This window comes from Panthera uncia (assembly GCF_023721935.1).
Source record: "Panthera uncia isolate 11264 chromosome B2 unlocalized genomic scaffold, Puncia_PCG_1.0 HiC_scaffold_24, whole genome shotgun sequence".
Classification (NCBI taxonomy): domain Eukaryota; kingdom Metazoa; phylum Chordata; class Mammalia; order Carnivora; family Felidae; genus Panthera; species Panthera uncia.
The window spans coordinates 85,303,307-85,329,869 of record NW_026057580.1 but is presented as its reverse complement, the minus strand read 5'-3'; the positions used below and the strand labels follow the sequence as shown (position 1 = coordinate 85,329,869).

The window sequence follows — 26,563 nt, the reverse complement described above, 5'->3', positions numbered from 1 at the left end:
TATTATATATATTTATATATAATATATATATAATATATATATATATTTGGATTTGGTTTGATAATATTTTAAGTTTTACATCTCTATTTATGATTGACCTATAGTTTTTCTTTCCTTTTTAAAAACTTTTAAAATATTATTTATTTTGAAAGAGAGAGAGAGAGAAAGAATGAATGAATGAATGAGCAGGTGAGGGGCAGAGAGAAAGGGAGACACAGAATCCAAAGCAGGCTCCAGGCTCTGAGCTGTCAGCACAGATCTCAACACCGGGCCCAAATTCATGAACCACTAGATCATGACCTGAGCAAAAGTCAGATGCTTAACTGACTGAGCCATCCAGGTGCCCCTAGTTTTTAATACTGTCTTGTACAATGTTCTGCCATCAAGACTATACCAGCCTCATAAAATAAGCCAGGAACTCTGTCATTGTTTTTCTAGTCTTTAAAATGTTTCGGATATTGAGTCCTTGAAATTTTGGTAGACATTATCATTTTGTTATAGGTAGACTATTAACTACTGACTCAACTCATTTAATAACTAGATTTCTACTCAGGTTTACTATTTCTTTTTAGTAAATTTATATTTATTGTCCACTTCATCAAACACTCAAATTTATTTGAATAATGTTGCTCATGTACTCAAGTACATCCATATTTATTAAATCTATACTATCTCTATTTCATTCCTAATCCTGTCTATAGGTGTCAGCTCTGCTTAATTATTCTTGTGTTGCCTGTTTACTGCAAGAATCAGCTTTCCATTTTGTCAATCCTAATATTTTTTCTAGGTCATTAATTTCTGCTTTTCTTTTTTTTCCTTTATATATTATTTTTAATTTCTTGAACAGAAACTTTAGATAATTCGTTTCAGTTCTTGTTTTTTCCTAGTATCTGCATTTCAAACTTCACTTGCCACTTTAGTGACACTTTATTTGTACTTCACAAATTTTGATGTGTAGAAGTTTTATTTCCATTTAGCTATTAAATATTTCATAGTTGTAATTTCAAACTCCATTTTTCTTTGACCCATGAATTACTTTGAAGTGTGATTTTTTTCTTTAAAACATTTTTGGGGAGCAATCTTTCTGCATAATTTCTTAATTTTATTGCACCATGATCAGACAATACAATCTAGGTGCTGCTGGCTCATTAGGATTTGCTTGGGGCGCCTGGGTGGCTCAGTCCGTGAAGTGTCCGACTTCGGCTCAGGTCAAGATCTCGAGATTCGTGAGTTGGAGCCCCGTGTCGGGCTCTGTGCAGACAGCTCGGAGCCTGGAGCCTGTTTCAGATTCTGTGTCTCTGTCTCTCTCTGCCCCTCCCCCACTCACCCTCTGTCTCTCTCTCTCCTTCAAAAATAAATAAACATTAAAAAATTTAAAAAAAAAGGATTTGCTTATACTTGTTTTGTGATCTAGTTCATGGTCTTATTTTTTTTTTTAAGGTTCATGTATGCTTTATATAACGGGGCATATAGAATTAATTATCTAATTGATGTAGAGTTCTATAAGACCATTAAATCAAGCTTGTTTATTGTACTTTTCAAATCTCCTTCATCCTTCCATTTCCTTGCTTGACCTATGAAGTTTTAAGAGAGAAATGGTAAAACTTCCCACTATTATTGTGGATATGTTGATTTCCTCATTCTGACTTTTGCCTTTGTTCATTCTTACTCTTTGGGTTCAAAAATTTTTAATCTTCCCGCTAACTTGATTCTTTCATTATATTGAGAGGTTTTTCTTTATCTCTCATAATTTTTTAAAATGTAAAGCCTATTTTGATTGTTTATTAATATTAGTACACCAGCTTTCTTATGATTAGAGTTACCCTGGTGTATATTTTTTGCATCCCTTCTTTTTCAGTCTTCTGTACCCTAAGAGTTAATGTTATCTTGTGTATGTCATATACAGATGGCTGTGTTTGTTAAACACTTTGAATCCAATATAATATTGTCATAAAACTAGTAATTTTAGCCTATATTTATTACGAAGATAACTTGAAACTGAGACATTTAATGCTCATCAAAAATTCTATGTGCCCATTTTTCCTAGCCTCTCTTATAGTTCGATTGAGGCATGTGACTATTCCCGATCAATAGAGCAGATATCGTCCAGGCCAAGGGAGGGAAGAGTAGGCATGTCTCTTTTGTCTCTCTCCCTGCCAGAACAACCTTGGAGGCTATGTAGTATGGTGTAGCTACAAGATGGAGTAGGGTGTTCTGAAACACATTGAGTATGATATGAGAAATCAATTCAGATTGCGATGTAAGCAACTGAATTTTCAGGGGTTATTTCTTGAGGCAGTTAGTAATAATCACCCTGGCCTATATGTATCTTGATTTAATTCTATCACATTTTATGCTTTATATTTACCATTTATTTTTGCTTGTTTTCTTTTTTTTTTTTGCCTTTTATAGAATTGATTGAAAATTTCGCTCTCCACATTTTTTTTTTCTCTTCATTTATTTGGAAAGTATAGCTGTTTGTTATGGTTAAATTTATGTGTCAATTTGGCTAGGCTACGGTATCCAGTTTTTGGTCAGTCTACACCTTGCTGTGAAAGTCTCTCTTAGATGTAATTAACATTTAAATCAGTAGACTTTGAGTAAGGCAGAATACTCTCTATAAAAGATAGGTAAACCTCATCTAATCAGTTAATTGTCTTAAAAGAAAAGACTGGCATCCCTCAAAAATAAATAATTCTGCCTCCAGACTATCTCTGGACTTGAGACTACATCAACTCTTCTCTGAGTCCCCATCCTGCTGGCTTGTCTTGAAGAATTCAGACTTGACAGTCCCTCTCCTTAAGACAAATTTCTTTCTTTCTTTCTTTCTTTCTTTCTTTCTTTCTTTCTTTCTTTCTTTCTTTCCGTCCATCTGTCCATCCATCCATCCATCCATCCAGCTATCTACATCCTACTGCTTCTGTTTCTCTGGAGAACTCTGATTACTACTACTATTTTTATTTTTCTATAATTATCCTCAATGTTTAATACATATACTTTAAAAAAGATTAAATCTAACCAATTTTTTACTGTCCTCCCAAAATTTTAAGGCTTTAAAAAACTTCTAACCCTGACCATCTGCCCCATTATCATGTTATTATTCTCATGTTTTCGTTATGCTTTTTAAAACAATTCCATACATTTAGTAATTATCATCATTATGATTTTCATAATGCTTAGATTGTGTACATTTACTTTTTCTGTTCACTTTTCTCTTTAATCCCCAATTTCCTTGATTTTATTGGCATTCCTTTTGAAGTGTGTTTTATAGCAGCTCGGTGAAGGTCTATGATTGGTAAACCCTCAGTTTTTCTCTGAAGATGCCATTATGTTGTCCTCCCCTCTAAATGAGGTTTAGCAAGGTATAGGATTTTGAGTTGACCAGCATATTATATCAGCACCATGAGGATATTAGTCCTTTCTTTTTTGATTGCTATCGTGACTTCAATGGGATATATGCTAACTGACAAATCTTATTCCTTTGGAGATAATCTGCATTTGCTCTCTAGATTATTTTAAGATTTTGTTTTCTTTTTCTATTTGGTCTCTATAAGTTTAACACGGATCTTTCCATGTGTGGACTTATTTTATCATGATTATTTTCCTTAATTTGTGAACTCCTATCTTTCACCAATACTGGAGAATTTTCAGTATCTCTTGACCACTACTCCTCCTCATTCTCACTCTTTTCAACTTCTGGAACTCCTCACAGACTTACATTTTCACAATCTGCATTCTCTGTCTCTGAAGTGCCTTTTATATTTTACCATGTTGGTCGCATTCTGGGAAATGTTTTCAACTCTTTCAATTAACTAATTCTCTTTTCATCTGCTACTAATATGTTGTTTGGTCCTCCCATTCAATTTTTAATTTTAATTACTATATTTTTCAGTTTTAGAAATTTTATCTGTCTCTTTTACAAATTTCCATAGTCTTTAGTTCCTCTTCCATCAATCTTTTCAATTCATTCTTTTAACATTTTAATAATTTAAACACTTTCATTTTATATTCACTTCTAGATTTTTCAATAATCTCAGGGTCATGTTAAGGACTTTACCTACCTATCCTCACTCCTACTTGATTATTTATATTGTATCTAAAGACTAATTTTCTGCATCTTCCTAGATGCTCTAGAGGTTTCAATAGCCAGGACTAGTACTCCCTCCATTAATGTCTCAGCTTGGAAAGTCTTCTACCATATGAATGGTATAAATTTGGACTTCAATCCATAGGCTTGTGATTTTAGCATCTTATGAGAGACATTTTTCACAATGAGGGCATAAAAAGAAACAAGGCTTCTCGGAATGTTCCTGAACTGGAAGGCATGAGTGTTCACTGATGAAGACAATTGTTCCAGAGTCTCATGTTTTTACGTACTTTCAGTCAGAGACTTCTCCTCTTGTAGGTTCAAGGTGATGGCTGGGATGTCATCTCTTCCTGCCTGGTGTTTAAAATCCCAGCCCCTAGACATTAGGAACTATATTTATGTTCCAAATTCATTGAGCTACCAAGGTGCCAGCTCTAGAGTGTGCCATTCTTTTTTAACCTCTCTCTGTATTTTTAGATTAAAAAATTTTTTTTATGTTGTATTTTTTATATTTGAGAGAGAGACAGAGAGAGAGTAGGGGAGGGGTAGAGAGACAGAGACAGAATCTGAAACAGACTTAAGTCTCCGAACTGTCAGCACAGAGCCCAACGTGGGGCTCAAACTCACGAACCATGAGATCATAACCTGAGCCAAAGTCAGATGCTTAACTGACTGAGCCACCCAGGTGCCCCTAGATTTCCTTTTGTTGCTTCTTTCTAAAGTGAAGTATGTATTAAATTTGGGGAGTTATAATTTATTTAGCATTTCTATGAATTTCTAACATCAGGATGGATCTGAATTAACTCAGGCTGCATGTTGTCAGAAATCTTTGGCTTTCCCCTCTAGTGTCCTTAATTTCTATCAGCGTTTTTCTCCCTACTGATCTGCCACATAAGAGAAAATTTACAAAAATTTAGTTTATTCCTTAGACTCTTGACCCTAAAGCAAGAGAAAGCTCCTTTTGAGGTTTCTATGGCTATCTATTTTCCACATGTTAAGGAACAAACACTGGAAAGTCACTTGCAACAGCAGTTTATCAGTTTATGTACTTATTAGAATCAAGGTTAAAACTTTAAACTTAATTAATTTTTAGGTATATTTCTTGCTATAAAATAGACGCATTTAATTTATTTTATTTATTTATTTTTGAGAGAGCGACAGAGACAGAGAAAGAGAGCTCACACATGCAAGAGTGAGGGAGAGGCAGACAAAGGGAGAGAGAGAAATCCAAAAATACTCCCTGCTATCAGTGCAGAGCCTGACACTGAGCTCAGTCTCACAAATAGTGGGATCATGACCTAAGCTGAGCTCAGGAGTCGATGCTGAACTGACTGAGCCACTCAGGCACTCCTAAAATATATATTAGACTTTCCCCTCATCTCTGTAGTTTATCAAAAGCCTACATTTTGATTATACAGCACTGTTCTTTACTATTTCACTATCCTTGTCTCTGTGGGGGAAAAATGCATTACTTACAAACTGCTTTTATTTTCTTCTGTATGTTATACTATTTTTTTTCCAGAAATGCCTGGAAAAGACCATGCTAAATATTTTTAGAATTATGACTCCCTTGAATGATGTATAATTTTAGCAAGAAACAGAACTTGAACTTGGAGAATAAAAAACACACAGTTCACTGGGGTTGAAGCCCAGTATAAATTCTTCTATTCCTAATGCTCATTCTAGTGAAGCTCAGACTGAAATTGAGAAAGGGGATCCTGGGCTAGAGGGTATTAATGAATATTGTTGGTATGTGTGTATGAGAGAGACAGACACAGGCAGAGAGAAAGAGGAAGTTTCAGACAATGACTGCAGGGTGGACAAGAGGGGACTGAAGAGAGGAAACTTTCTGGTGCCAGAGGAAATGAAAGAGTGATTCATTTTTTTAAATGCAAGATACCAATGGAAGGTGATGACTGCCTACATGGGAGTATATATGACACAGCACATTGCACTGACTTAGACCAAGGGAGTGAGACAGGAAAGGAAGGAAGATGACATTTCAGAATAGGTGAGACTGTGCGATTATTGCTGTGTGATGATTCCTCACGATGTGTAAGAACCAGAACTATGGAATTTATTCTACATTACCCTTCTTTTCAATTGTTTTTGTTGTTATTGGAATGCACCAGATCCAAATGCATAGCATCTACGACCTTTCCAGTGGAAAGGGGAGAGGGCCTCCTATTTCAGGGCCACTGAAACCATGCCTGTTGCCTCTCTGGTGGTCATTCCAAGGATCCAGCATTCTGTGAAATCTATTTGTTCACCTACTTCTAAAACCTGATTTGGGGGGCGCCTGGGTGGCGCAGTCGGTTAAGCGTCCGACTTCAGCCAGGTCACGATCTCGCGGTCCGTGAGTTCGAGCCCCGCGTCGGGCTCTGGGCTGACGGCTCGGAGCCTGGAGCCTGTTTCCGATTCTGTGTCTCCCTCTCTCTCTGTCCCTCCCCCGTTCATGCTCTGTCTCTCTCTGTCCCAAAAATAAAATAAAACGTTAAAAAAAAAAATAAAAAATAAAACCTGATTTGGTTCATAACATAGGTTTTAAGTTCATCTATCATCTGGAAAGTTTTTTAAAAAGTTTGATTCTCTGTTCTTTTAGCGTCTGAGGACTTTTTATAGCACCAAAGCGATTAAGATTAAAACAAAATAATTGGATCATCACATTCTCTTTTCTGACCAATGACGTATTTCCCTTCTTTCCTTGCACCCACCAATGAGAGGTACTACATGAAATGTTATCTTGGAGATTATGTGTAGGAAAACAAATGCTTTATGGCATTTTTCCCACCCAACACTAGCGGAAAAATCATACCTATTTTTTCATAATGTCTACTTTCCCCAAATACTTCATTTCAATATTTAAATAAATGATATATACAAGACAAGTAGCTGTTAATCATTGCTTAGGGATATTCCACTATCATCTTTATGTATACAGACTCCACCTGCTTATTATTTAGTTAAGTGATCAACATTCCTCTCATATTTTCCTTCCAATGACAATGTGTGTATTTATAAATAGGTAGCTTTAAGTAGTTTTTAAAAAAGCGAAGTTACTTTAAAAATGCTGTCAGTTATGCTTTGCCGTTTTTTCTACCATTCATTTGTTTCTGTTCTTACGGCTTTTTTCTTCTCATATTATCTCATGTCCATCTCTTCACAGTCGTAATTGGTTGTTTTATTGCTTGTCTAACAGGCCATTTTTCTCCTCATATAAATTCCTGCTTTGTTTCTTTGTCCTTCCTTTCTGATTCATTGAGAACATTTTTCCTTCTTTTTAGGGCTGGACTCAAATGTGTAAAGGACTCTTCTGATTTGTTACTCTTGAATTCTTTCATACATAAATAACAATCACACTCTTCTGTATGTATCTATCACTCCAGCAATAATACTGACTCTTACATTTCTGGCATTCTAGTCCTATCTACGTAATTGTGCAATGTAATGATTGGCAAATATGTTTAATTTCTAGTAAAATACAACCATGTTATCATGACATTAAAATGAAAGCTTCATTTATTCTGTTCATGAATCAAACTTTCTGCTTAGTCCAATAAACTTTCTGGGACAAATCTGTCTTCTCTGAGTTTGCTAAGAACCATTTAATAAATTATTCTCTTTAGAATTTATTTATTTAAAAATTTTTTTAATGTTTATTTATTTTTGAGACAGAGACAGAGACAGAGAGAGAGAGACAGACAGAGCACAAGTGGGGAAGGGGCAGAGAGAGAGGCAGACACAGAATCCAAAGCAGGCTGCAGGCTCTGGGCTGTCAGCACAAAGCCCAGTGTGCTGAACCCATGAACTGTGAGATCATGATCTGAGCTGAGGTTGGACGCTTAACCAACTTAGCCACCCAGGTGCCCCTAGCATTTATTTTGTACTTTTTTAGACATTTAATTATTTTTATGTGGGATATGGAAGGAGAGAAAGAATGATGATAACAAGAAGACATGTTGTAAAGCATTACAACTCATCCCAGCTCTGTGTTTGAGGCTGGCTAGATTATCATGTATAAGCATCAGTGTTGAGGAAAGTGAATATTTTGTGTCTGCATAAAAATGTCAGTCTTCTAGACATAAGGTGATAGAATTAAAATTGGGTGAAATTAAACAGCTCTTTAACAAAATAATAGTTAGAAGTTTATAAAGATGAAGTAATGACAATAATGAGATTTTTATTGGTGCAAATGAATGTAAATAGATTTGAAAGATATTAGTTAGAATGACATTCATTCATTCATTCCTGAGTGCCTACTATTTGCCAGGTACTGTGTTAGACACTTAAAATGGTCCTGCGATAAAGCATAGGCCAAATGAAAATGGTGACCTTGGAAATCTGGGTCTTTAAAATAGAAGATTATGAGAAGATGGATAAGTAGTTTAGATTAAAAAAAACAGGTTCATTTTGAAAGGATAACTAGGCATAGGGAAGTGTCTGCAATAGTCGTATCACGATTTTGAATAAGAAATACTCAGAACATATGGTATTAGAGCTTATTCCAGAGGAACAGAAACAGTAGCAATTGTTGATGGAATATGTTTTCACTACGATCACTAAATAAACCTTCTAAGAGTGTAGTAAATGCATTTAATATCCCTGAGATCCTAGATACCTTTGTGCCCAATATTAAATCACAACAAATATTGATCTGTTTCTCTAACGCTAAATAGTTATGTGTATTTCATTCACAGTCAAATGTCCAATCAAGCTTTTTTTTTCCTCAAAATTTTGATGTGAAGACCAAAGGGATTCAGAATATTTAATTCAGAACATTTTAACTCACCATGTGCTTCCTATGAAGTGTTTTTTAACCTTCAATAACCTACAATAGTGTTATGAAGGTGTATCACATAACTTATTTACAAAATGTTGATGTATAATGAAGATTTGTCAGTATTGAAAATACACAAGATAACGTGTTATAATTGGAACCCCCAAATTCTGAAATATTAATTCCAAATTTATTTTGAACAATGACAGCAGTCAAAGGTTGCTTTGAAAGCAAAGGTTTCCATTGTGCTAAAAACAGTATAAGGAGTTTAGAAGCATATGATCTCATGTGTTTTGCAAAATGGACACTTTATAGTCAAACTTCACATATACCAAATTTGTGGGTAGCCGTGAGCAGCGGTGTTAATTTTCTGGGCGCTTTCTTACTGATGATATTTGGAATAATAGTAATACATTTCCCTGTCCAGAGTCTTATGTTTGACGTTTTTCTTCTGTGAGTTGGTGGCACAAAGCCGCTTGGCATCTGCAATAATTTCAAGGCCCTTATCAGTAGAGGGAAGTAGTGAGAGACTGAGAAAAGAATTCTGTTATGATTACAGCACACTGAATGTTTATTTTAGATAGGATTTAAAAGGAGCCTTTGAAAATAATTCAAAATAAATATTCTAACTTGGTAGGATTTTCCAGAGCTCATTTCAATTTGAGAAATTTAGTCTAGGTACTTACTCAAACAAATTGACCCACATTCTTAGTACAAAGCACTATTTGGTTCTTACCAGTTTTGTAGCTTCATGTGCAAGATCTTTGGCTTCTTGGGCAATTTTCTCAGCTTCATCAATAGAATCCTTAATATTGCTGTAAGCATTGAAGGCTGCAGTGGCATTGAAGGAGATGTTTTTAGCTTCGTCAAGGATTCTGTTGGGATTACCCCCAAAAAAGAACATCAGAGCAGTTGGTACCCAAATGAAGAACATTCTACTTATAACAAATACGGCTTAAATGATCCCAGCCAGGACAATTATACTTCCAAGTCATCATGAAATATCTGCTTATTGTATTATATTGTAGTTGTCAATTTAAATTCATATTCCTAAATAATTCAGCTATGAAATACTACCAACATATTTTTTAATACCCACTCAAACATTTCTGCAACCTCATGCACCTTGCAAACTGTGAGCAGTGAGATGATCCTTAACATCATTTGTAAGGCACGCTATACATTTCAGAGTGCTTGTACCATATTACTGGAATGAATTTCACAAAATCTCTTTAGGATAGGTGTACTTCCCAGATGGATATAAATGAAGGTTAGATAGCTTGTGTCAGGTTACATGACCGACACATCACTAATTAAAAACTTGGAGCTTGCATCTGTGGACCTCTAACTTACTGCTCCATTCACTACCCTCCATGCAAAATTGGCAATAGTTTACTGTAAAATGAATTGAGTGTGAATTGTGTCCAGGGTCTTCAAACATGGATATTTTCCTTTGTGTCGTGCATATTACGTATTGGAATAGAACCTTACACATGTTATATATTAAATAACAGATTTATTCGAGAAAATTCTTCTTGGGGGTTATAGGACCTATATTTATATTATGATGACTCCAAATTGTAGGGCAACATACCGCTTACACGTAGAAGGCTATTTATAGGTCAAACACACCTTGTCACTTGCCCCTCCCTCCTCTGACCCAAATAAGAGTCCTAGCCTATTACACAAGGGAACTATGTAGTGTCTCCCTGGAGTTTGAAACAGGGAAAAAAAAAAAAAAAAAAAAAGACTTAAAGACTATGTATGGGGCCACATTTTCAAAAGCCAGTCTTTTAACAATAGTTTTGATTTAATGAAAAATATAAAACTAGAATTTGAAATGGAATGTGTATTTACATATTATTATTTAAAATGCTAATAAGGCAACCACTGTGCTCTCTAATAAAGAATAAAAAATATTTTTTCTTAGCATAGCCTAGGGCTATGTTCACTCCCTACCAAGCCATATTTGAATCCACTTTTAACTCAGACTTTTGAAGCTGCTTCAGTGGAACTTTGCCCAGACCCTCCTAATTAGGCTTTTCCACAGAAAGACCGAGTAGCTCGTATGCTCATAATTAGAGAAATCAAGATTTCAAAGAGATTCTCTACCATTTCTGCGAGTCACAACTTTTGGACAAGCGTCAAGATACAAAGGCATTTGCGACAACAAATGACATACCCATCAAGGACAGCAGATGAGTCATTCAACTGAGCTGCATGGCTCTCAGCCTGGGACACCTTCTCAGCAAGGTTTCTGTCCTGTATTTCCTGGGAGAGGTCATCTATTTTATCTTTCAGCTCCTCAGACATGGGTGGCAACTTAGTTTGAATGTCTTCAACGTACTGATGTGTAGAGAAGAGAGGGCATTTTAAGTATGTGACTACAAGCCTCCAATCGGTTACTAATTTCTCTAGGAGATACAATTCCACACACTTACTTTTTAAAAAGAAATTTCAATTTTACTAACACAGCCAAAAGAGAGACAGAATAAAAGCTGTTATTTAATAAGAGGGATTAGGAAATATATGGAGACAATTTACACCAAGAATAACCTAACTATATTTTTCTAAGAAAATGCTACTTTGTAGGTATAAATGCATAAGTGGTCGTCATTAGGATCTTTTAGATTATCTGTGTTTCTATTCCCATATACCACAGTGTCTACTGCATTAGGATATTAAAAGTCTGCTAATAGTTTACATTTCTCTTTCAACTAACATTATATAAATATTGAAGCAGATTTTAAGGGCTATCCTAGGAATAAGAAATACCCTTCATCACTGTGGGAAAAAATACAGGTTTGTGTGAGTGTTTATGAGTACCCTCTCATGTCTGTTGGGAGAACAGTGTGAAGTTTTAACTGTTGCCAAGAGCTAGGCACAGGCATAATGGAATAGTCCAAAAACAATTTGAGACCCACAAGAAAAAAAATTAGGATTTGCTTATGTTACTGAGATTTTTTGATTGTGTCCTATTTATGAAAGCCTGTATCATTATTATTTTCTTTTCCCTTTGGGTTTTATCAAGTACTCACATCTATGACGGAGTTGATTTCATCTGCAAGACGGTTGGCTTCACTGAGTATGTCATTGCCTTCTTTTAAAGTGTTCTCAGTTTGTTGTTTGCCATTTTCGATAGCTTCCTTCTTTTTCTGTAGCACAGTAGGAACAAAACATCAAAATGCCCTTCGGAGGAAATCCTATCCGACCCTGTATTCTTTCTTGACTTCCTCGAGCTGCCTGAACATAGGCTTTGTGAACAAGGCACGTCGTGTTGACAATGAGAACAGATGGGAATGCTACAAACTACCTGGCCAGTCCTTTGAGAGTTATTTTATTTAAATCCCTATATAAGTACTTTCTTCCTCTCAGTGTGAGAAAGTCACCCGAGAGAAGAAAAGTTATGTGATGTTAGCTGAGGAATTAAAGACTACGTTTTAAAATTTTTGATTATTTTTTATTTTAGAGGGAGAGAAAGAGAGAGAAAGCATGAGTGGGGGAGAGGGGCAGAGAGAGAGAAAGAGAGAGAGAATCTTAAGCAGGCTTCATGCTGAGCATGGATCCTACCCCACAACCCTCTGATCCTGACCTGTGCCAAAATCAAGAGTTGGACAGTCAACCAACTGAGCTACCCAGGTGCCCCTAAAAACTATTAACTTGTTTTTAATATTTATTTAAAAATTTTTTTTTCAATGTTTATTTATTTATTTTTTGAGAGACAGAATGTGAGCAGGGGAGGGGCAGAGAGAGAGAGGGAGACACAGAATCTGAAGCAGGCTCCAGGCTCTGAGCTGTCAGCACAGAGCCTGATGTGGGGCTCGAACTCACAAGCTGTGAGATCATGACCCAAGCCGAAGTCAGACACTTAATTGACTGAGCCACCCAGGCACCTCAATGTTTATTCTTAAGAGAGAGACAGAGAGACAGAGACAGAGTATGAGTGGGGGAGGGGCAGAGAGAGACACACACACAGACTCTGAAGCAGGCTCCACGCTCTGAGCTGTCAGCACAGAGCCCCATGTGGGGCTCGAGCTCAGAACCGTGAGATCATGACCTGAGCCAAAGTCAGAGGCTTAACCGACTGAACCACCCAGGCGCCGTCCCTAGAAACTATTTTTAAAGCAAGATCAATACCCATTTTAAACTTGTGTAAGTGCAAGTGCTGAATATGTATTACTGAACATGTGGTCGTACCCTGAATTACATTGGAACTAGACGTTACATTCCAGAATGCAGGGCCAAAGGAGTATTCTGTGAGCATAGACATAAGCAGATTTATTCTATGGGAGTTCTGTAAAAATTGGAAGAAGTGAGATTTTTAAGGGGACTTAGGGAAAGTGCTTTTCAAAAAAAGAGAAATGAACACATGGAAGAATAAACTTAATGGGCTGTTCCGTGAAAAGAGAGCAAGCTCTCATTTTTCCTTGATGCCGATAGCTTGTCTTAAAACTACATGAAACTGATTCCTAGCCTAGAAGGATAAAATTGACGAGAGAGACCTATTGTTATTTTTCTATTTGGAGCAAACATTTGTGTATATTTTTTTTCTTTATACATCTCACTCATTCTCCCAAACACTTGTGCATTTAACTGCATCAATTTTAAACCTCTGCCATTTATGTTGTTATATAGATAATAATGCTAGTTTTATATTCATTTATCTCTCAATATGTGCCAGGTAGTTTATAGGATTTTCTCAGTAAATTCTACACTAACTCTACAGGTCCTGTGTTTATCACCTTTTAAAAGAATAGGAACTTGAACAAGTGATTTACTCGAGGTCACACTACCTGTGCAGGTAAGGTTTGAACCTGGTCTACCTGATGAAGAAGCCTAGGTCTTGAGCTATGAAAGGACTGTCACTCCTATTACAGAAATCATTTGCCTTATTTGCACTGGGATAGCACTGATTTCATACCTTTCTCCCCCCTTCTCTTCACCAACCATGTAAGTCCACTGCCAGTCCCTATGTCTTGTTCCAATTCTCTGCTGCTGTATTTCCCTCCGTGATGTGCTCTCGCTCAGTTCTTTGCCTTGTTTCCTCCCCCACGCTGTTTCTGGTCACTTCTCTGATCACCTATCTAAAACAGCCGCCATCTTCATCCCAATTATTATCTATATACCACAGCAATTACAAACCAGATTCAGGGAATAGCCTGCCTGGGTCGGGATCCTAGCTCTGCCCACTCACAAGCTATGAAAAACAGGGGCGAGTGATTTATGTAGCCCCAGGTAAAAGCCTTAGTCCCTTGCTTCTCAAAATGTGGGCCATTAACCAGCAGCATCAGCATCACCTGGAAAGGTATTAGAAATAGATAATCTCATTGCCTTTTCAAGAACTACCAACTCAGAAACTGTACTTTAACAAGAACTCCAGGTGATCTACACAGTAAAATTTGAGAGGAACTGACTTACAACACTGCCTGGCACACAGCAGACACAATGTAATCGTTAACTATTATAATTACTTCATTTTGGTCCTCCTCTTAGCACTCATTTATCTGAATTATATTCTACAGGGTGGCCACAAACCATAGAATCATAGATAATGGTATTTTTTGTATAGATTGAACCATCTTGATTGCCCCTTCTGAGAGTTGCGAAAAGCACTGTTATTTAGTGCAAATCGGTGACTCCACGCCAGAAATGAACAGCCTGTTGAACTACGTACAACTGAGGAAGCACAACATATTGACTACAGGTGCGATATCGCTGAACGTATCACTTATTATGTATACTAGTCCATGCTCCAGACTTTGTGTCTATATTACATACTTGTTTATTGGCTTAGGGATTATCTCCCTCGCTATAATATAAATTCCATAAAAACAGTCTATATGTATCAAAGTTGATTGCATCTCTACTTTTAACTTCTAATTAGATCTTAATTCATTCCAGAGCTCTGTAAATTTAAAACCTTTTTGGGTGAGGTGGAAGGCTTAAGAGCCTGCAAAAGCTATCGTCCTCTCTGTCTAGCAACTAACTACTTTCTTTGCAATCCTTCCTTTTGCAGTTTCCTAATGGTCGATTTAGGGACAGACTGTTCAATACATGTTCCCTCGCGTAACTGAATTGCTCACATCCTTGATGCGACCCATGCACACGGTCCTCTCCGCCTTCTCTCCATCGCTGCAAGTGCCCTCTGATCCCGTGCTCCTCCAGAAATTTGCATTCAGAGCCCCTCTGATCTAGCTCCAAATGCCGTTTCCAGAGCTATCTTCTACTACACACTTCTGTAGCTCGGCAGTGAGCTTCACTGTTCTGACGTTTCCTAACACCACCGTGCACTTCCAGAGCTCTGTGTTGGGGCTCATGTGACCCCATCATTTCTCTCAGTCTCAGCGAGGATGCCATCATTTTTTGTGCGTGTGACTCTTTTGCTGATATTCCTAGCCTATATTAATCTCAGAATTATATACTGTGAAGCTGCCTGAATGTTAAGTTCTACGAGGCCAGGAATCATTCCTATTCAGTCTCAAACACCTCTGTTACCAACAGCACCTTGCTGAGGTAGGTGCCTGACAGGCATTGTAGATCACCACCGCCTATTTTCCAAGCCTTATACTACATGATTTCCTAATACCAAATGAACTCTCCAGTTTATATGAACCACTCACAAATTTCCCCAAATGTAACTTTAATCCATGACTCCAATGTTACAGTGGCTTCTGATAGTTTCCAGGATAAACCCCAAATTCCTTAACTTGATCATAATGTACTTGGTCTTTTATTACTCAAGTTCTGGACCTCGCCTGTCTTCTCTGGCTTTCCATCCCCTGTTTGTCCCCGTGAAGTCGTCATTCCAATCCTATCAAACTGCTGAATTTTCTCCCAAATGTTTTATATTTTCTTTTTCCTCTCCATGTCCTTGCTTGTGGTTTTCCCTATTTCTGGAATATTCTTCCTTTTCTGCTTCGACTCACTTGTGCTTATCATGCAGGACTCAGCACACATATCATGTCCTCTATGAAGTCCTCCTTAACCCAGGGGGTGATTTAGATGCCCTCTCTTTGTTTAGTTTCATGATGTTACTGCCGTGCATGAAGTGACTTACTTGTGTGTACTTCCCACTAAACACAAGTTACCTGAAATCATCAGAGATGGTGTTTTATTCTTTACTTCAGTGGTTCTCAAACCTAAGGCTACATCTGAATCACTGGAGGCATTTTTAAAACACAGGTGGCTGGGTGCCACTCCCAGTTTCTGAGTTGACAGATTTGGGGCAGACCTCAAGAATTTGTATTTTTAACAAGTTTCTAGTTGATGCTGATGTTGCTGTTCCAAGGATCACACCATAAGGACCAGTGTTTGATCTAATCGACATTTGTTTGGCACATTTCTTGAAATTAGTAGGGGCTTAGTAAGTGTTTTTAACAAACAATACATGCTTATCTCCTTAAAATAAACAAATAACATTGAGTTGTGTCTTAATTATAGCACCTTCTTTGTGAGCACAGGCACAATTTGTCTATTTAAAACACAGCTCATGGGGCACCTGGGTGGCTCAGTCGGTTAAGCCTGCGACTTGGCTCAGGTCATGATCTCATGGTTCGTGAGTTCGAGACCCGCATCAAGGCTCTGTGCTGACAACTCGGAGTCTGGAGCCTGCTTCAGATTCTGTGTCTCCTTTTTGTCTCTCTGCTCCTCCCCTGCTCACACTCTGTCTCTCTCTCTCAAAAATAAATAAGCATTTACAAAAAATAAAATAAAACACAGCTCGTTATTCAATTGAACGGATACAATGTGTCAGTTGTTCTCAAACCAGTATACACATCGGATTAATCTGGGGAGAGTTTTAAAATATGAACCCCAAGCCAAGTCCAGACTAACCAACTCAGACTCTGGGTAGGAGCTCAGGGACCCTGTGTTTTAACAAACTGTTCAGTTGATTCTCAGTCAGTTGGTGTAACAGGACGCTTGGTAATTAACCTAATGAGCCCTGGCAATCTTAAGTAAGCTGTGCCTTACTCATGTTAATTTCATCAGTTTATCTATTTACTCCAGTAAGTTTTTAACAAGCCTTTAGTTAAGCATGACACATAAAATGAAAATACAAAAAGGACCACTTAGAATCGCAATACTGACTACATAAGCTCCAGGCATCTCTAGGGGTGCCCAAGAATGATGGCTCCTGGTTTTAAACATCACTAAAAGGAAGGAGTAGCTGAAAGGACCATTTACTGCACCACTATAACTCTTCTTGAAATACTTTCCAAATGCTTATTATGCTTTCCACACAGGTAATTTTAATTTCTTAAACTGTTGCCATAAAATGGAGAGGTGCACCTCCGGGTAAGTTACACCACTGGTGTGTCCCTGAGCAGGATGAATCATGTCAGCACTGGGGACAGGACGATAGCCCGACATCCTGCCTCACAAGACGGCACTTTTTCTTTAATATTCCCAGCATGTCAGTAGACTCCGAATTGGTTAAGATTAGATACCTCAGTTAGGAAAAAAGTGAGCCTTCTCCATCTTCCATCAACATGACAAGGGTGAATCCCAGAAAAAAAAAAAAATTAATTCATCCTCTTACTTCTTACTCTAAAGGAAAATGGAAAGAAATGAGATGGAAAAAAATATCCAGATTTGTTTTATTCAACTGCCATCCCACAAATATTTTTGAAAGCATCATATATGCCAGAGAGTGTTCAGTTATAATGAAGGTGAGATTATACACTAGAAGAGAAAGAGATCTGCCGCTGTTTTCAGATCTGTTGGGTCAAATACTTTGAAAACAGCAAAGGAAGTTTTGTTTCTGGGGAGAAGTTGTTGTTTAAATGCCTAATACAGTTTGCACCATCATACGTGCTGAATTTACTACTGGGAAAAGTGATCAAGTTGTCATGGTAAGTATTAAGAAAGATAAAGAAGGAACGGAAGGGAGGAAGAAAGGAAGAAAAAGGAAGGCATTGAGTGATGGAGGGAGGAAGAAAAGGAAAAATCTATTTTGGTTCTAGGCTCATAACCTCTCTAAAAAAGGCAGAAGGTGCCCATCATTTCTTGAGGAGAGAATTATCTCTTGTCGGTGAAGAAAAAGAGGGAAAAATATAACTCAGATGTGATATGTTCATGTTAGTCCCTGTTAAAATATCATTTGCATGGAACACATTGCAAAGGAAAAGGGAACCAAAATCTTTCCCAAGCACTGGACTCTTAGTGTGCCCAGATTCCATTAGGAAATAAGTTGGCACTTTTGTGACCCTCGGTAGTTAGATGTCTAAACAATGGTTTGTGGATTAGATTGCATGGGTTACAAAACCATATGAGATTGGTACTCGAAGATACCTTGGATGCAGTCACATAAAATGCACTTATTGTGTAGTTTGAAGACTGAGGCTTAGAGACTTTAACAGACTTGCCCAAGGCGTATTTCTAGTTAGTGACACAGTCATCATTAAGATCAAGGTCCCCTGACTCCCAGGAAAGAGTTCCTTCCCTGTATCACACTGTCCTTAAAATCTTCAATACTTTGTTATCTAATTTTATTTGAGTCTATGGCAATGGTCCTTGATTTTTTTTTTTTTAAAGGATCATTTCTGGTGTGCCTGGGTGTCTCAGTAAGTTAAGTGTCTGACTTTGGCTCAGGTCATCATCTCATGGTTCCCGAGTTCGAATCCCATGTTGGGGTCTGTGCTGACAGCTCAGAGCCTGGAGTCTGCTTCAGATTCTGTTTCCCTCTCTGTCCCTCCCTTGCTCACCTTTGTTCTTGTGTGTGCACACACTCTCTCTCTCTCAAAAATATAGTCATTAATTTTTTTTAAAAGGATTATTTCCTGATCTGCTTGTTAGAAGTCTCCTTTCAGAGTTGTTCTTGATTTGTGTAAATGTGCATCAACTTGACTTTTCCAGCTATGTTCAATCCCCGCCCCATCCAACCCAGCCCTATAGATTCAAATGAGAATCCCTAAGACCCACCTCCAAAGCAGTCATGTTTTTCTGATTTGCTGCAGATAAGCGATTCGCCTCTCTGATTTTATCGGTGGCTTCTCTCAACAGGTCCCAAGCAGCATCCACTTTATCTTTGTTGTCTGCCAGTATCGCCCGGATATCCTTCTCTGCTTTTTCATTCTTTTCTCGGGACTCTCCAAAGAACTTCTTCACCTTCTTCAGAAGGCCTTCTGCAGCCCTGCAGTCACCCCCGCCCAGTAACAGACAATAAGCCCTTGTCACTGCCTCATGGTTTATTGGTATTAAATAGCAATGCTAGTATTAAATCAATGGAAAATAAGATGATATTTAAAGCAGATTGTGTACTAAATCAAGATGAAAATGGGTACCTGAAAAGTGGCAAGGCCATTTATAATTAATATGAAAGCACACAACATACACGCATTTAAGATGTATTAGTAATATAGCATTTTCAACTGGAAAGAGTCTCATGTTATTTTCATAATCTGACTGATGAAGTAAGTTTTATGGTTTGCTTCACATACAAAAAAAAAAAAGTCACCTGATTCACCATAGTGGTACATTTTCTCTGTTACTTTGGATATAAGGTATGAACATTGATATATTTGGTTAAAAGCTGTTAGCAGAACTGTGTTATTGACATGCTAATATGGCATCATGATGTTGACCTACTTTTCTTTTTCTTTCAACTGAGTGATCTGGGAGTTTCCTGAATTTAACTTAATGGTTTTCCTAAAGTGATAATATTGCCCTTATGAAAGGCAAACTACTTGGAAAACAGTAGTTCTCAAACTAACAGCCATTATAATCTCCTGGAGTGCTTGTCAAAACTGACTGCTGGCCCCCATCCCCAGACCTCTGGATTCAGTAGGTCTGCAGTGGGGTTTAATACTTTGTATGTCTAACAAGGTCTCAGGTGTTGCTGATATTGTTAGTTTAGTATATATTACTTAAATATTAATAACACCATCACTTTGAAGTTAGCTGACTATAAATGTAACAATTATTTATTTATTTTTTCCTGAGTGTGTGGTCACAGAGTTCATTTGCATTAGTAAAATCACTATTGCTATTTCCAACCTCAAATTTTCAGCCCTTATTTCAAGGTATTAGGCATTTATTATTTGATGACCCTTCTATTCAGCATTTCCTAAAATGACAAAATGTATAGAATGGGCTGCTAAATTCATAATTATCCAAAGATATTTTTATTAACACACACAAAAAAAACCCTTTGATGGTTTAGAAGTCCCTAATACAGGCAATTAATAAAGCAAGTCCATTAGCCTAATTGTGGAAGGGACAGCAATCCAAAAAAGATCATTTATTTGATTATTTAAACATAGGCAAAAACATACTTTTAATCAATTTTAGAGCAAGACAAATTATTACTAAGTGGAAAATAAAATAGCATCTTCTACTTATAAGTGTGATGAAAATTTTAGAAAATTGTAAACAACCATTTGAAAAATTCAGTTTATCAAGTAAAAAAATAACAGAGTATCTACTCACACTAACTCATCTTCGGCAACTTCCTTTTGTTTATCAAGATTTTTCCTCCTCAGTTCAGTCATCATCTGATCAATCTCTTTCTGAAGCCCTTGCAAATTTCTCTCAAAGTCCTGGTCTTGAATTCCTAGAGTTTCATTTAGTCTCACAGCTTTTTCATTTACAGCTGCAGGGGGTAAAACAAATTTTGTAAATTAGTAAACAAAAATGCCACATGCAAAAATGGCACCAAGAGTCTGCTCTTCCCCAGGATCTCCAAATGAAATGTAGTTTGCCATGAGTGTTCCTGCTGGTAACAGGGAGGTAGTTAATAACAATCCATACCAATAAGGGAAAGGTGACATATTTCTCCATTTTATATTTCTTTTGGGGGGCACAGTCCTTAAAGGAGGGTGTCTCTAGTTCACAAGGAAGAAAATGCAAACAAAAAAATGGTTCCATCCCTTCCCGGGGAAGAGGTAAGCAATGATACATGTAGCATTCCCTTTGGAAGAGGAAAGCACAAAATCTGCACGGCCGATAAGACACAATCACATTCAGTCCATTTTAAAATCCTGAGTAGGGAAAAACTATCAGTGAGGAGATCTCTGAAAACAAACCTGCCCTTGTACTTCCGCACAGTTCTGTGCTCATTTGGTGGAAGGAATGAGGGAGGAAGCACTGGTCTTGGGACAAGGGCTACGGATTAGGGCTCAAAGCTACCTTCTAGCAATAACATCCACTGTAAGCGTCTGTGTTTATTAAGCTTTAAATAAAGTTCAAACCGTGCTGTTCAGAATCTTAGGATTCCCTAGGTGCTCCAGGTATTCTACACATGATGTCTATTCTGTCAAGTGTCTATTTTATAGGTTAGTGTCCTGGGCAAGATTTCATTTGAAAAAAAGAATTCTATGTCGGATAAAAGTTTGAAAAACCGGTGCGTTGAAACATTTATGCAGTTCTACCCGTTAGTTTTAGGCCAACTTCTCTTGAAGTGTGTTTTATGGCACATTAACTTAACAAGTTGAAAGGAGAGGTTTTCTCAAACTCTTGTGTGCCAAACCTTATTTCTATAATATTACCTGTGAACATCCCTAGAATGAGGCTCTGGGTTGGCTAAGAGACATTTTCTACTATTCAATGCTCTATCTTAAGATGCATTTAGGACATAAAGAATTCTGAAAATTCATTTATATTCTTGGAGAAATGTTTCTTATTGAAACTGGTTGGAGCTGTATTCAGAGTTCTAACGATAGTATTCAGAGTTCCTGAAACAGGTACACATAGGCCAAATAGAGCAGCCATGAAGGGTGTGACATGAGCCATGAAGGGTGTGACAGTGGTTCTGAAATGTGGTCCCCAAACAAGCATCATCAGCCTCACCTGGGAACTTATTAGAAATAGAGATTCTCAGGCCCTGTTCCAGATCTATGGAGTTAAAAATTCTGAGGGTAGGGACCAGCAATCCATGTTCTAACAAGCCCTCTAGGGGCTTCAGATGTATGCTAGAGTTTGAAAATCATGGTTTAGCAGAAGGAATTGAGTTTTAACCTTTTATTTATCCTTCCAAAATGCATCTTTTGAATTCTCTTTTATTTTTTATTTATTTATTTTGAGAGAGAGAAAGAGAGAGTGTGTGTGCATGTGAGATGGGGAGGGGCAGAGAGAAAGGTAGTGAGAGAGAAAATCCCAAGCAAGCTCTGTGCTATTAGTGTGGAGCCCGACGCTAGGCTGGATCTCATGAACCAAACTGTGAGATCATGACCTGAGCTGAAACTAAGAGTCAGACACTTAACTGATTGAGGCACCCGGGCACCCCCAAATTCTCTTTTCATGATAAATGGATTTGGTTAGCAAGTTGCTGCAGTCAACTCCTTATTCTGAAAGCCATGATTTAATCTGTAGAACAATTTAAGTCAGGTGCTTTAAAGAACAAATATGGTCATTCCTAGCCTTGTGGTAGAAATTATTGCACATGTGCTGTTTTCCTAGAAGTTAGTGAGGGTGGCTCTTTCTTGGTCAACTACTTAACAGTCATACTTTGAAATACACCAAGGAAACTTCTCAAGATTCCACCACTACTGTTGCTAAGTTATCACCTAGGCTTTATTGTGTTTGTGAAGGAACCACAGTGACCATGGACTGATTAATTGGAAAGTTCCTTCATCCAGCAGACTTTGTGAGAAATATGCCAGAATGCCAATGATTAAATGTAAGGTTTATACTTCTTACATTTCAAGGAAGACAGTAGATTGACCTTTCCCTATGGTGCATCTCCTCCTTTGGTCTGAGTGCATGTCTGTCTGTATGTTGATTTTAACTAATTACATCATGTAACTAAACACTGACTCATTTGCATTCAATTTTTTTTTTTATTTTAATGAAAGAGATAAATTCCACTTTTCAACCTGACAAAGGTTTTTGTTTTTCTTTTATTAAGTGAATATATAAGTGAGCTTTGATTCGAGATATTTTTGGAATTTGATTGAATTTAGCTTCTGGACTTAGGTGGCTGTAAAGGATTAAATATGAGATACGCCTCACTTGTGGTCTATTCTCAAAGTTAAACTTCTCCAGGGAAGAACTTGCTGGAAAAATGAGAGAGAAAAGGAAAAGACAAAGATTGCTGTACCTTTTGGAACCATGAATCATTTCTTTTAAGTGAAAGTAATATGTAAGCAACTAGAAGAAATTATTAAGGCACAGCAGCTGCTTTAGCAAAATGATACTGTATTAAGAAAGGAAGCATCATTTTAATAGAAGAGATATGATTGCTTCACTGCTTTTACATGTGGAATTTGGAAATTCTCTGAATATTTTTAAGCTAAAGGCGAAGATGTTATTCAGTCTGTTTTTCAAAGGTATGCACTCTCAGTTTGGTACATTTTCAACAGAATTGAAAATAACTAACATTAATATATCTCTTAAATTTATTTACTTATTTCTACTTTATTTCAAAGGGAATTTTAAGGAGTTTTGAAGTATCTTTAAAACAAGACAAAATTCTCATAAAAGGAAATGGGGTAAAGATAAAAAATAATGTAAATCAGAAGACATATTAACAGTATCTTAGTAGCCAAAGTAGCAAGGGATTATAAAGGATAACTTAAGAAGTAAACAGTATCTGCAACATACAAATAGATTAATTCTTCAGGAGAAACAAAGTTGTTTTTCACACTGAGCCTAAAAAAAAAAAATCTTCTGATGGGTAAATTTATCATGAATGACAAATACAATTGTGACCTGTGAAATAGGAAAGAAGGTGTCTAGCATTTCTTAAGTCCTAATATGTCAGAGCATATATATAACATGTGTATATGTACATATATATATCACTCATTATTCTAATAATGGAATAATATGGAATAACATATAGTATATTTGTGATATAATCAGGAGTCCTAGCAAAGTAGATTTTAAACTATGGTGAGATAAGAATGCCTTAGATGAATGGACCCTGATTATCTATGAAGAGGCCAGGACTTATAATGGAAGATAGGGTGAGTAAGGTATTCTATCTATCTAAAAATAAAACTGAAGTAGACAAATGCCAGGCTAAAACATTTGCTTCTCCCACAGCAATTTATTGTCACTAATAAAGCCTAAAAGTACCGTTATTATCCACAATTAGTGTAATTCCAGGAGGAAAAATGAGTGTGGATATATTGTATAACTTACTTAAGGCTTTTGATGAGTTTCCTTTTTTAAAAAAAAATTCCTGAACTGCTAAGACTTAACAGCACATATAAACATCTCAGGATTTAGTTTACCTCTGGCATATTCAAATTTTAATTTTCATAAAATTTTAACAGTTGGATTAATTTTGCCAAAGTTCTTTTATGAGGGGCTGTGGTTATTATTTTTGTTATCATTTACATTAGCACCCATTGGAAGAAGGGAGCAATGTCCACATTTCTCTCAGGTACAGATCACAGCTATCCCACCTGGCACTTCACATGAATTAGAAAAAAATGTGTCCTGTCTGGACAGACACGACCTGAGTGTCTGACTGACGCACACTGGAGAGAATGGGAGACACCTATGAGGATACATAACCCTTTTCTCTAACGGATAGATTGTGGGCGATGAGCAAAACCTGGACTAAATATCGTCTCCACTCTGCCCCCTGTTGGTGCCTTTGTCCCGTGCACAAACTGGCTGGTGGGTGCAACGCAGGGAAAATGAATTAGCAGTGCTAATGTTGGTTGGAGTCTATTGAAAACATGTACTAGCATTTACTCTTAGGTATGAATATTTGATTGAAATGATTTCAAAATAAGTTCCAGGATAGGCTGCTAAGTATTGAGTGGTTGAGATTGAGGTATAAGGAAAAGGAAAGTTACTGGGGTATTGACCATTGCCTTCATGGATCCAAGCAGAAGGAATTGTGTGTGTGTGTGTGTGTGTGTGTGTGTGTGTGTGTGTGTGTTGGGGGAGGGGGTAGGGAGTGCTGGATGGAGAACACTTTAAGCAGCATTAATGGAAAATAAAATCAGGGAAAGCACAATAACTCCATCTAGCAGAGAATAAACCATAATGAGTTAATTAAGAATTTTCCAGTAGAATGTTCCAGATCCTGACATGTTTTGCCTCAGATTATTTGCCTCAGACTAAAACTCTGTTGCTTCCTGCTGTGGGAAATCTTTGGGAGTTTCGGTCTCTTCTTAGCCAGTGATTCCTAAGAACTACCTGTCAGAATCTGCCTGAAAGTTTATCCTGTGCCCTGATTTATTTGGCTATATTACAAAGCAAAATATCTAAAATACACTGTAGAGCAATAAAAATGTTTTATTTTTTTAAAAGAAAAAAAAAAACACGTTTCCTCCTTTCTAAATATGCATGCGTGTTTATTTTATATTAATATATACTGAAGATCTAGTTTTTTTGTGAAATCTCTTTTTCTCATCTGGGCTTTAGCCCCAAAATGGCTTCCACTTTGATCTTCAGTCAGATTGGTAGATGCCAAGAACCAGCTCCTAGAGAATTATGGACTAAATGCAGTGTAGCTTCTGGTAAGGTAGCAAATCCAAACACCAAGCACCAGATGTTCATTAAAAACAGCACCAAGTAGTTTAAAAGCCATTTTGAGAAATTAAAGTGCTGCTTTAATGTACTGAGTAGAATGTTAAAATTAGCTTTTTAAAAAAGTTAACAATCTCTTGGTTTTGAATACAAATAATAGCAAGACATAAGTTATCTATTCGTTCTTTAATCATAATAGCCATTCCTCAAAAATTAAAGCATTCCTAAGGGACCACATTTAATTTTCCATGACTCTGCACTCATGATTACTAATTCGCTGTTGTCCCTAATTTAACACTGTAGATTGCAGACTCTCGGCAGACAACGCCCTTGAATATATCAACCAAAACACTTTTTAAACCTGACCCTCAGACTGATAAATGTTATCTGTTACTGGAGAAATTCCAGTCCTGTGTAATCCCTTTCTCTATTTTTCTGTTGGGAGACATAATGATTAAATTAAATGATTCTAATACCTTCTGCATCCTGGGCAAGCTCCTTAATGAATTCTCCTAAGGAGTCTGCTCTCCTGTTGGTCCTCTCAGCATCCTGTCCAGTTTGCTCGCCATCTGCTGTCACTTTGGTCGCCTAATGATCCAAATTCAGGAAAAGCATAATTAATTGAGATGATGAAGCTCCAGCTAGATAAGCGCCCACTGGCTACATTTTCTTTCAAATATTACTCCGAGCCAAAGGCAATCGATAAATTATTGATCAGATATACTGGAAATGACACCCTGTGCTCAAGTACACAATTAAACTTTATTACTTCTTCCATTAAATGGAAATCAGAGAGCCGTATTTGGTCTTTTTAAAACCCTTGCTGTATGCAATGACATAAAGGAAGCGATAAAACGCAATTATTTTTGAAGTATCTTTAAGGTACAGTTGCCAAAAGTCTTTAATGGATTCTTCAACCTCCACATGTTGCAGTTTTGTCCATATTTTATTTACGGAAAAAGTGTGGAGTCCAGCAATGATCTCTTGTGGAGACACAGGCAGTCTGTCTCAATAAGCTTGATCCTATAGATGCAGTTTAGATCAATACGTTAATTAAAGAAACAAAGAGGGAGAAATGTTTAGCTACCAAGTAGTAAATGCATGTTTTATAACACTCTAAAGATTCCAGTAAAACGTTAAAGAAGAATAAATGTTAACTTCACCCATGTCATCCCCAGAAAAGATGACTGTTAATCGCAAAACCATACATCATCATCAACAAAATAAAACAACTTCACAAACAGCCTCACTTCCCAAAGGTTATCCTGGTACAT

General features: G+C 37.1%; 1 protein-coding gene and 1 long non-coding RNA gene across 2 annotated transcripts in view; both read right to left on the bottom strand.

Moving 5' to 3' along the window:
- LAMA2 (laminin subunit alpha 2) overlaps positions 1-26,563 on the bottom strand; it is a 613,971-nt gene that overhangs the window by 107,837 nt on the left and 479,571 nt on the right. The window contains exons 35-40 of the mRNA XM_049652971.1: positions 25,766-25,877; positions 20,292-20,454; positions 18,786-18,996; positions 11,903-12,019; positions 11,047-11,210; positions 9,601-9,739 (exon numbers count right to left, since the gene is read on the bottom strand). Of these exons, the coding sequence (XP_049508928.1) occupies positions 9,601-9,739; positions 11,047-11,210; positions 11,903-12,019; positions 18,786-18,996; positions 20,292-20,454; positions 25,766-25,877 (906 nt within the window). The remainder of the gene's footprint in view (positions 1-9,600; positions 9,740-11,046; positions 11,211-11,902; positions 12,020-18,785; positions 18,997-20,291; positions 20,455-25,765; positions 25,878-26,563) is intronic.
- On the bottom strand, positions 2,645-7,076 carry LOC125937985 (uncharacterized). Its single transcript, XR_007462573.1, has 2 exons — positions 6,608-7,076; positions 2,645-6,370 (listed from the first exon to the last, which is right to left on the bottom strand). It is a non-coding gene; the product is annotated as an uncharacterized LOC125937985 (long non-coding RNA).